Source organism: Phaeoacremonium minimum, assembly GCF_000392275.1.
Source record: "Phaeoacremonium minimum UCRPA7 unplaced genomic scaffold PA7_03_scaffold_288, whole genome shotgun sequence".
Lineage (NCBI taxonomy): Eukaryota > Fungi > Ascomycota > Sordariomycetes > Togniniales > Togniniaceae > Phaeoacremonium > Phaeoacremonium minimum.
Window position 1 is genome coordinate 597218 of NW_006921193.1, and position 11494 is coordinate 608711.

Sequence of the window (11494 nt, forward strand, 5' to 3'; positions counted from 1 at the left end):
TGCATGTGCTTCGGGTGGCATTGGTGAGTGTTCACTGATTAGGATAGCAAATATGGATCGAACACTGATCAAGGGTAGTTTTTGTACCGGCTGGGGACTTCGCAATGTCAACTTGGGCGACGCTCGACAAAGGGACCGGTGTAGGTATACAACTCGACGGAATCATATACCGCACTGGGACGGCTGGTGGCCATATGATCATCATTCAAAACTCGAACGACATTGAATTTTTTTCCAGCACCGGAAAAGGGGCCATGCAGGGGTACGGCTATGTGATTCACAAAACTGGAAGTCTCAGTGGGTATGTATCTTCAGTGATTAGATCAACTTCGCTACAATCTTTTCGCTAAGTGACAATATTTAGGTGTCGCCTACTGCGAGTCGTCAAGTCACAGAATTTCTCTGTACATGATCTAGCGTTTGTTGACGCCCCAGCATTCCATATTATCCTGGACAACTCCAGCAATGGAGAGGTGTACAATCTTGCCATACGCGGAGGTGACCACGGAGGTTTGGACGGTCTGGATGTCACAGGAACTAACATCCACGTGCACGATGTAATGGTCACAAACAGAGACGAGTGTGTGACTGTCAAATCGCCCTCCTCCAACATACTCATCGAACAGATCTACTGCAACTGGTCTGGCGGCTGTGCCATCGGCTCCCTTGGCGCAAATACTGCGATCTCGAATGTGCTCTACCAGAAAGTCTACACATCCAATGCTAACCAGATGATGATGATCAAGTCGAACGGTGGAAGCGGATCCGTAAAGAACGCCCAGTTCAAGGACTTCATAGGTTACAAGACTGCGTATTCGCTCAATGTTGACCAGGCATGGTCTTCACAGTCTGTGGCAGCCGGGAGCGGCGTCCAGCTGACAAACATGACCTTCTCGAACTGGAAAGGAACTTGTGCTGATGGAATCGCGCGTGGACCAATCCAGTTCAAATGCGACGCCGATGTCCCATGCACATCCATGACAGTCTCAGACTTCGCCATGTGGACGGAGAAGGGCTCTAGCATCAAGTACATATGCCAAAATGCATACGGCTCAGGCGCATGTCTGAAGTCGGGATCTGGCGGAACATATTCAGCTACTCAAACAATATCGGCAGCCCCTGCAAGCTATACTGCAGCTAAAATGCCGAACGACCTTCAAACTGCATTTGGATTCACATCTGAGATCCCCATTCCCACGATCCCAGCAAGCTTTTACCCCGGCACATCGCCTTTGAAGGCACTAGCAAAGTCATAGCGTAGCATGAGTCCAAAACATTTCAAGTTGTATCAGCCGAGTCAATACGTTTTCGGATGCCTTATGTTGATGACAGTTCTCCGGATGTGACACAATCATAGAGCTCTCATGAGTTGTTTTCAGTAAAAGAAAACTCAGCATCATTAGTAGTATGCGATTACCAGACTACTGGATTGTCGCTCTTCAGATACTGTTTGAGTGGCGTTGTGCCATTCAAATCCTTGCTGATTGCCTGGACAAATGCTTGAGCACAGAGGTCAGCGCCTTCTGGACTTGTATGCGTGTGATCGCTTGGGTACAAGGCGTTTGTCTTTGCTGCCCCCAGTTTCTTATACATATTAGCCACCGACTGGAAATGATCCACGAAGCTTGCTCCGCTCCCAACATTTTGAGCCGCTGTCTTTGCATATGGGACAAATCGAGATGCAGCGTCGGAGAATGATCCGGTTTCCCATACGTTATTTGGTGTCTGGCTGCTCACGATGACAGATGCACCCTTGGAAATGTACATTTTGGCAGCAGCCTCCACATAATGACCGAAAGTGTAAACAGTTGCACCGTTCTTTCCCGATACACATGTCTCGCTACCAGTCCCTGGGCAATCGCTTCTCCCATTGTCAGAAACCGAATTAGGGGAACCGCCGTCATTGTGGCCGAACTCGATGATAACAATGTCACCCGAATTGATCAACCCTGCTATCTCGGTGAAGCGACCCTCATCCGAGAAGCTGCGGGCTGACCGGCCACCTATAGCCTTGTTCACAACGGGAACAGTCAAATACTTGGCAAGATACTAGCCCCATCCTATAGCTGGGTTAGTAGTCATATGAGGGATGCTGCGTGCTAGGACTACCGTCGGTCTTCCCGTTGTTTCCTCCAAGCCTAGCCATTGTGCTGTCCCCAGCTAAATATACAGCTGGACTTGCTCTCTTTGTGAGTTCCACAGGCGAAGCCGTGACAAGCTGAGTGGCAACACCCACGAGGGCGAATGACAACATGTCAAGCATTCTAAATTATAGCGCGCGAAGTTAGAAGTCAAAATTGATGGAAAACCGCAGTCGTATAGGAGTAGGAAGCTGCGTATGTTTCGGTGATGGGAGTTCTCCGACTTTCAGGGCTAGAATCAAGAAAACCTAGTCACTTTAGCTTTTATTTGCAGAATACCTGTCTAATACGGTCTTTTAATGGCAAAGACTTAGGGATGCTCCGTTTACGGCTAAATCAAGTTGGTAGAGTATTGATCTAATCTACAGCTAACTCTAATAACCTAGAGCCGGTAGCAGAGTACTACTTAACCACACTTGCGATGATTGGTCAGATGACACTTTTCGGATTTTTCTCATTTCGACAATACACTTGCACTGACAAAGGGGGATAGACAGAAGTACGATGGGCCCTGTATGACCGCATCACTTTAATCCAAAGAGAACTCGAGCAGTTCTCTCACAACATTATCAGCACCTCTTTTGCGTGAGAGAGGACCCCGATCTATTTGCGACCCTTCTTCCTTCTAAGTCGGTCGGCTTTCTTGCTAGGCAATGGTATACCACAGTAAGGTTATGACGAGATTCGGCGATGCGGACACTTAGCAGTTGTATATGAGACCTATCAAAACCGTGTCGTAGCCATGATTTGCAGTGTCCACTTGTCAGTGAATTGGTCTAGATAACGCACTGAGATTAGTCGAAGACAGCATATGGCTGTGCCTTGCTTAACCCATATACTGGCAATGATATTGTTGAAATAATAATTCGGTGTTATACATATATCGGAATTGCATAATCGGATTTAACAATCTACGAGTTTACTGTCCACGGAAGGTTAGTGGTGAAACTGGACGTCATACTCTGGGAGTGATCCTGCGTCAGCACTAACACCCCATTTAAGCTTCCTTCCTCAGCACCATGGTGAAAGATGCTGTTGAACTGGATGACCCTCGTCTAGCCTACCCAACCGGTCGCGAGGGTGAGATATTAGCTTGCGGCGGGGGATGTTGGAAATCCTTCCGACGTTTCCAATGCGAGCAGAGTGATTTGTTGTCCTCCTTTGATAAACGACGGCACAGCCAGAACCCCACCAGTCTTTCTCTACGACTCGAGGGTTTCCATGTTGATCTCAAATCAACAGCTGTTCTCGACGCTGTCACATTGTCGGCGATTAAACACAATATAGAGAACGAGTGTTAACGCAGCTTGTAACGCTACGTTAAAGTCTCTAGCCATGTACTTGTTTCTGGGAGCAGCAGCAGGTTTCATCCTGGTACGTTAGTCTCTAGAAGGCCGCTTGGTGTCGGTCAAAGTTTCCCTAGCAAGCAACGGTATTGTTGACATGTGGTAATAGATTTTGTTGCGGCTTACTTTTCAAGTAGTCTACAACATCTTCCTGCACCCACTGCGCAAATATCCAGGTCCGCTCGCGCACCGCGCGACCCGATTGACATACATATACCATGCAAGAAAAGGCACCTTGCACCATAGGATGCGCGATTTGCACGACCGCTACGGTCCCGTTGTGCGTATCGCCCCCAATGAGCTCGCCTTCAATGACACCACAGCCTGGAAGGATATCTATGGACACCGCATCGGTGAGCATGATAGCCAGGACGAGAACGAGAAGTGGATCGTGGCGTATGCTGGTAGCAAGAATGCCCCCCGAAGCATGCTGAGCGCGCCGAGGGCCGAGCACGCTTATTTGAGGCGGCTATTGAGCCATGGCTTCTCTGATCGAAGCCTGAGAGCTCAGGAGAGCATGATCAGGAGCCACGTAGACCTGCTCGTGTCACAGCTGCGCGAGGTAGGAGGGAACGGAGAGAAGCGCGTCAATATGAGAGACTGGGTCTCTTATACTACTTTTGATATTATCGGTGAGCTTTAATCTACTACCCTCTGCCAGATCTATTATGCTTAAGCTTTGCTTTCTTTGCACGATACAGGCGATTTGGGATTTGGCGCATCGTTTGACTGCCTCCGCAAGCCTGATCACCGCTTCTGGGTCAATGCTTTCACTGGCCCCGGTGCACGAGTTGCCATGGATGCGACATTGCGAAGAATGGTTCTACCAGGTTGGCTATGCGACTACATCAAGACATTCAATGGCAGAAGTCCGCAAAACAACCAATTTCAAACCTATGTCGGCGAGACAGTGGCTGCGAGGATGGAGTGGACGGTCCAGCGACCAGATCTGATTGAAGGTCTTTTGTTGAAGGAAAAAGACCAGGTGAATCTTTGAACTATTTCCACGGTATATTGTGCTGTCTAATAAATCATCGTACTGACAATGGCCAAGATTGTGCCCAAACAGACGGTGATGCTTACGGCAGGTCTTCTTCTCGGCGCTGGTTTCGAGACGACGTCGAGCCTGGTTGCCGTCACACTCTACCTATTACAACGCAACTCGCACTGTCTAGAAAGAGTGACAAACGAGATCCGCTCGTCATTCAAATCGCAGAATGACATCTCTTTCGCCGCGGTGGATAACCTACCGTATATGGTTGCCTGTCTCAACGAGGCTCTTCGATGGTACCCGCCTGTCGCAAGTGGTATGCCGCGCCAGGTGATGAAGGGAGGGACAAGTATTGCGGGCGAGTTTGTCCCTGAAAGTGTATGTAGTGACGTGCTCACCTCTTGCTGCCCCCTGCAGCTGCTAAATCTTCACAGACGATTGTCTCTATACACCACTGGGGAGTCTACCACTCCTCCGCCAACTTTGTCAAGCCCGACGAGTACCATCCGGAGCGCTGGCTTGGGGATCCGAGGTTCGCCTCAGACAAGCTCGATATTGTTCAGCCGTTTATGGTTGGCCCACGGAATTGCATTGGCAAAAAGTGAGTCGAAGACAGAGCCCCTATCTGCAAACCCTTCAAGGAAAGCCAAAGAACTAGCAATCACTGACAGCTTGGATGATCCAGCCTGGCGATTGCTGAGATGCGCACCATTCTCGCACTATTGCTGTTTAACTTTGACTTCAAGATGCCCCCCGAGTATATCGGTTGGGCTGAGAAGCAAAGGTTCTACAATCTTTGGGACAGAGGGCCTCTCGAAATGTACGTCGCCCCTGTTCAGAGGTGATGTCTCACCACAAACGCTAGGTAGCGCCCGGCAAGCCTGAACACTATGTATCGTGGTCGCACATGTAGAGTCTTGTGACTTTGAACTCGAGGTACGCCAGAACTATGATGAAGGGGTAGGGAGTATGCACCACAAGGGAGGATTACTCAATCTCATCACCATTTGATGAACACTCACGTCAAGAATTCCATTTTAAAAAAAGGCTGGTCAACCTCAGGGGTTATTTTAGACAATAATGTTGCCTAAATCTTGCCCTCGCCTATTTTCTTCTTCGTGAGTGAGGCGATGCTGCCCCTAATTTAATTTCTGTATTATAAGCGTCTTCTGTAGGTTTATGTTCGTTTATTGGTGTCTATTTAATGGCTTCCATATATCCTCAGTTGTGAATTGGAGTTGATAGTCTCCCAGATCTTTATCGACAGACCTATGCTTCAGTGAGTGCGTTAGTTCCCGACGAGTTAGGGACACCACTGGCGACAGGCAAAAGGGTCGGGTGAGGTCAATGTTCTCAAGTTCGTACCTAGCCAATACAGTAGGATTCCCAAGTATCTCTGAGGCGGCAAGCTCATTAGGTCCGCATTCTTCATACATCATCTTTAAGTGAGCGAAAGCAGCGGATTCACATCCCTTGGTTGGTATAACTTAAGGGGCTTCACGTAGAGATACTCCAACCTGTCACGGCGGAAGCAGAGAAGCATGGAGTTCCGCGTAGGCATTTATGAAGTTGCCATACAAGCAACACTGGTTCTCCCGTGCGCCAGTCTGCTCGTGCGCGGCTATAGTACACAACCGGGCCACCCCAAGCTCACCCATGCCTTTTCGTTTTGCGTCCGCAGTGGCCCACGCCAAGCACCATCAAGACATAGATCAAGCCCACGACGGCCGATTCAGCACATATTTCAGAAGCTCGCCAGCAGTAGAGGTAGCAGATTTCGGCTCTAGAGAACCTATCGTACTAATTAGACGTCAGGATTCAGTTTAATTGGGGAGACTCAAACATCCTCTAAATAGAAACACGTCCAAGGAACTGTCTCCAAAGGAGACAGTAAACCTAAACCGAAGATTACACTAGTGTCTTGTTTAGCTAAAAGATTAAGCTCTTCGGCTGGTCCTAGGCAATGTGAAACAAGCCATCAAACCCACAGGTAGGCGTGTCTTGCAGCTCAAGATAAGCCGAGACTGAGCCAAGGCTAAGCCGATACAGCAGCCTAAGCAGCCTATAATAACCAAGGACTAAGTAGGCATGATCTATGTCAAAATTTGTTACCCGACGACACCGCCCAACACTTCGTAAATACCAGCAGGCGCCGAGTAAGCTAGCTAGCAATACAGTTTGTACAACACGGTGCCCATGATATATAATACAACAAATCTACAAAATTACGAATCCGGTCATGCCTAAAGGCCTTGTGTCTTTAAGAAGTCAAATATCATTTCAAACGCTTTTGGGGCGATTTTGTGCAAGTTTAGATTGTGTCTACAATACTTAATATTAGTGATTGCCTTGCATTACGAGTAAGAAAGTGAATTTTGCGATACATACCCTGCAGGCAGGTTGTCCACAGTCTGAACAGTCTTGGCATTGGTAAAATTGGCCTTGATGGCTTCAAGTTGGCCGACACAATTGCCGCCACACGCAGACACATCAAACTGGCCTTGGAGCATCAACACCGGCGCCGTAATATTGGCATAGTCGAGAGGGGTAGCAAGCAGCGAAGGCAACTCTCCCACAGCAAACGGCTCACTGGCAACATCGTACGTCCACTCTGCAACGTGGTGCTCAAAATACGGCTCGGCGAAGTAGACATAAGCTTCAGCATAGAGGTCAGACGACGTGAGATAGCCGGAATCCATGGAGCCCCAACGTGATGGGTTCTCTAATCGCGCAACACGGAAACCGGCACCAGCAACAAAAGGGCCAAAGTTGCCGAATCCGCCGCTGAAGCCTGTCAAAACGAGAGCGTCGACATTTGTCTGGCTCGCGGATGCAGCAGAAAGATATGCGCCGTAGCTGTGACCTACTAGGGCAATCTTGGAGGCCTTGGCTTCCGTGCGAGCATAGTCGACAAGGGAATTGAGGACGGCGGTTTCTACTTGGAATTGGGCATCCCAGAAAGCGCTGACCCTACGACAAGATGTCAGTGTGTTGTGTGGTTGACACTGGGGGGGCTCAAACACACTTCGATGATGATCCAACACCGATGCGATCATAGCTAAGAACTGAGTAGCCAGCTGCAATGGCTGCGTCAACAAGACTGTAGTTTTCGGCCCTTGGAAAATTCGGTCGCCAGTATCTAAAACTTCAATTAGCCCTACCATTACAACTTTAGCCGTCCAACGTCTTGGCGACGCACAACTTGGACTCAATAATGCCGTGAGTAAGCACCAACATGGGCCCTCCAGTGCCACAGAGCGTGGCTCCAATCGTGTAAGTGCTCTCCTCCACTGTGGATGTAGCGCCAGCGATGGGCAGTGGGTCGGCGCTCATGCCCGAGTCGCGGCGAGTGAGGTTCAGGGTGAGTGCTGCTGCATCCCAATTGTCTTCGATTGTGGCGTTTATGATGAACCGAGGTGTCGAGACTGTGATTGGTATCTCGATCTCCTTGCAAATCGGGGCTGGAGGTTTCGGCCAGGCAGAGGCGACGGCGGCAAGGCCAAGAACGAAGACACTGCCAAGCATTGCGTTAAGAAAAAGTCGATGTCAGGGGAGCTTATTTTGAGATTTGCCTTGGCTCTCTACCGGTTATTTCATCATGGCCGTTGTGACCATCGACCTCAATGATATATCCATGGTCTAGTGGTTGCCGTCGCAAAAACTAGCCTCCAGTATACAGACTGACAAAGATGCGAAATGAAGCCTCATTCACCAACTCGGACAGTGGAGAAGGAACCAGGTTAGTTACTCAGCACAGTTAACTCAAGAAAGCTTTCAGTGGAGCACGGCAGCGCCCGTACAGTACAGGCTGTACAGCGTAGCAAGCGAAAGAAATCCACAAGCAACAGTAGAATGACAAATCAAGTTAATGTTAGAAAGAAACGAAAACCCCCAGGCTCCGTCCAAGTCCTGGATAATATACTCGTCATTCAAAGTAGCGGGGAATCGACTATCCACCACATTTCATTTTGGAAGTGAGAGCGAAGAACGGCAGCGCTTGAGTGTGACACCAAACTTACCATATTATAGACGGGTGTTGGTCTTCGGTCTCTTTGCAATGCCGTGACATGGCTCAAAACACATATCACACAGCCTAAGATGGTCTTACAGGCTTTATGCCAAGACTTGCGACTTCGATATGTATTATCGAAAGTCCAAGGATCCCAGCCAATTGATTTTCGGATGTGTTTGTAATATAGATGCGGGATCGATCCGCCAATGATTCCTCCTAAATGGAGCGCCCTTTCGGCCGTCGAATTTTCAGCATTCAATAAGTAACAGTGCCAACTCTCTCAAATCGTATATGAACGAATAATCTCAGTATCACTAGAGCCCAGAATAACATGCTGAACTGTGCTAATGAGAGATGTGCTGGTTTTTAATGTGGCTTGTTGATGTCCGGGATCCATGTGTAAGAGCACATGTGGCAATGGAAGTTGCCCTACCTGGCAATATTCATGAACAGATACATCGACAAAATGGAGATTTCATCTGTCCAACAATGACTTTGGTCTAAAGTTTTCATCTCGAAAATTTCCAGCCACTACTTGGATGCATCTACGGCCTTCTTTTTTGTTGCCTCGACAAACGCGCAAGGCTACCTTCGAGCTTTCGAAAACAACCGCCTACTCTTCTTGAGATACAAATTATTGATTGCCTACAAAAGAAGGGGTTGGTATCCGACATCTAGCCCTTCGAGGAAGCAGTCATAGATATCGTAAGTCAGGAGCCCTTCTCTGGTCATGATACCACCCAGGTTTTCATCCTAACGATTCTCTTCGTCGAGATACACATCCCGCAACCCCAACTTTACACCTCACACTTTCATCCTTCCTCTCAGAATGGCGTATCCACTCCAGAAATTTACGATTTCCTCGAGTCTTCCCCCTGAGCTTCGCTGGAAAATCTGGGAGTGCATGCCACAGCCTCGACGCATGGTCGGGCTGTTGTTGTGCGCATATTGCTGGGAGCATTTTTGGATCCTGGAATGGGATCCTAAACTTGATCGGAATCACCGCCGACATCCGGGCTGGACGTTTTGATTGATCGCGCAACCCCGGAATCAAGGCATCTTCCTGACGCTCCGTGCCTGCAGTGAATCCCGGAAAGTCTGGCTCAGCCGTCTTGGTGCGCTGCCTCGTCGCATTCCAATCTCACGGGACAGTACGTCCTCAATGACGTCCAATATGTCAACTATGACATACACTTTCTCCTGATCTTCTTGGGTCTTGAAAGCGCACCTTCCTGTTACGCGAGAAGACATCTTCCCACACACCTAGGATTGCCCAAGCTGCGGACCAGAAGCCCTCTGTTGTATCCTTTTCCCCCAGTCACACAATGGAGCCACTCGCCTCCTTTCCCAAACACTCAGAGATCCCTCCAGAGTTGCGACGCAAGATCTGGAGATTAGTGCCCAGAGCCCAGCGCATCTCAGGTCGTTTTCATCATCGGGTAAGAGCCAGGTAAATGTGAATTAGCATGGCTCTCTTCTCCTGCACAACAAAGAGACAGCACGACATCGCTGCCTTGATATCTCCAAAGCCCGCGACCAGTTCTTCCAATTCACCATACCGGTAGTGTCGCGCATTACCTGTCAACCTGTCAATAACAGTGGGCTAATTGGCCGGATCATCAAGGCACTATCAAGTAGAAATACACAGTGCGTTCGTCATGAAGCCAAGACCTGATCCTGTTCGCCGTTGTGAATGTTGATCGTTGAATCCTTCGATTGCCAATGACCATTAGGGTTGTTTGCCTTGTGTAGGCAGCACTGCTTCCTCCAAAACAGCCAGAGCTCCCTAGTCTAGGTCGGTAGTCTAGAGCTCAATTTCTGAACGCCACGTGAAAGGCTGCTACAAGCTTGATTAGGCTATGATATTCTCCCATCGTCGTCGACTAGCCGTGCCATAGCAAGGCCTGACCCTGCTGCCCAAAAACCCTGCATTATCTTGCCCTGTGACTGCAGTGGTTTGAGGTCGCATAGATCAAGTTGTTCTTGATGTTAGCGAAGATGGAGGGAGCGCGGCATTGCTTTCACAAGAAACGTTAGGGGCAATCGGTCCAGGCAGGCGTGCATGCATGCATCAAGCAGCCCCCAGTTAGACGCCTCCCAAGGCTTAAGCTAGGCAAAGCTAGGGTAATGAGCGTACTGTGTTACAGTAGCCGTACAGTAGCTCCCGGTGGCTCCCTCCCGCTCCGCCTCTCGGTTCCAGGGTTTGCCACTCAAGCCTCTCCGCAAAAGACCCCCACCATGACCTAGAAAATAGACATGGACAGCACACTTCACACAGCGCAGCGCAGCACATCACAACACCTAATAAACACCCAACCACAATCTCACACTGCAACATAAGCAGGCATGCATACATGCATACAAGCGGCGAGAGGCTCCTTGAGGCGGCCTCATGAAGAGCCTTACGACTATCCCCCCTGGTTCTAGACTAACTCACTTAGCGTTGACTGCCTGTTGGGTCCCCATTGGGCGTTGCTGTGGGGTATACCTACCTAGGTAATGTTATGTGCCGTATGGGATTGACAGCCGCCTGCTCAGGCACTGCTACACTAACGTTAGCCCCAAGCTCATGGCCGCCGCCTCCAGAGCTGGAGACGAAGGCAGCAGCCCGCCAGACATCTGCGCGGGCGGAGAGTGACTCACTGCCACAATCAATGAATGAATGAATAGACGGATGGATCGATGGCAAAACCCGGTATGACAAGTGGATGGGCCAGCCAGTAGGAGAGCTGCTGGTCAACAGGCATGAGGCCAAAACGTCTATCCATTCGCAGAGCAGCCAAGTGGGCGAGGTGAGACCAGGATAAGGTGAGATGCCCGCCTGCATACTGTATGGATATGGAGACCTACCGCTACCCACATGGCTGTGCAGATATCGCTGTCAACTTGATACTTAAAGGCCCGCCAGCCTCGCCGTTGGACTCCTGTCTCCTCTAAACCTCTCACTTCTTCATCCTCAAGGCAGTTTCATCTTATATATGATCCCGCACATACACACGACACA

At 49.4% G+C, this 11494-nt stretch overlaps 4 protein-coding genes across 4 annotated transcripts; 3 read left to right on the plus strand and 1 right to left on the minus strand.

Annotated features, from left to right (window-relative positions):
- Positions 1-254: 254 nt before the first annotated feature.
- UCRPA7_3596 (putative rhamnogalacturonase b protein) lies at positions 255-1256 on the plus strand (the record flags this gene model as incomplete). Its single annotated transcript, XM_007916172.1, has 2 exons — positions 255-301; positions 365-1256. The coding sequence occupies 2 exons, from the start codon at positions 255-257 to the stop codon at positions 1254-1256; spliced, it is 939 nt and encodes a 312-aa protein (XP_007914363.1).
- A 2478-nt stretch (positions 1257-3734) lies between these two features.
- Positions 3735-4130, plus strand: UCRPA7_3597 (putative cytochrome p450 protein; the record flags this gene model as incomplete). Its single annotated transcript, XM_007916176.1, has 1 exon — positions 3735-4130. The coding sequence occupies one exon, from the start codon at positions 3735-3737 to the stop codon at positions 4128-4130; it is 396 nt and encodes a 131-aa protein (XP_007914367.1).
- A 402-nt stretch (positions 4131-4532) lies between these two features.
- UCRPA7_3598 (putative cytochrome p450 protein) lies at positions 4533-5323 on the plus strand (the record flags this gene model as incomplete). Its single annotated transcript, XM_007916155.1, has 3 exons — positions 4533-4856; positions 4913-5079; positions 5164-5323. The coding sequence occupies 3 exons, from the start codon at positions 4533-4535 to the stop codon at positions 5321-5323; spliced, it is 651 nt and encodes a 216-aa protein (XP_007914346.1).
- Positions 5324-6721: 1398 nt separating this feature from the next.
- UCRPA7_3599 (putative alpha beta-hydrolase protein) lies at positions 6722-8003 on the minus strand (the record flags this gene model as incomplete). The annotated part of the gene is made up of 4 exons (XM_007916057.1): positions 6722-6800; positions 6867-7448; positions 7504-7617; positions 7678-8003. 4 exons carry the CDS (start codon positions 8001-8003, stop codon positions 6722-6724), a joined length of 1101 nt encoding a protein of 366 aa, XP_007914248.1.
- Positions 8004-11494: the final 3491 nt, after the last annotated feature.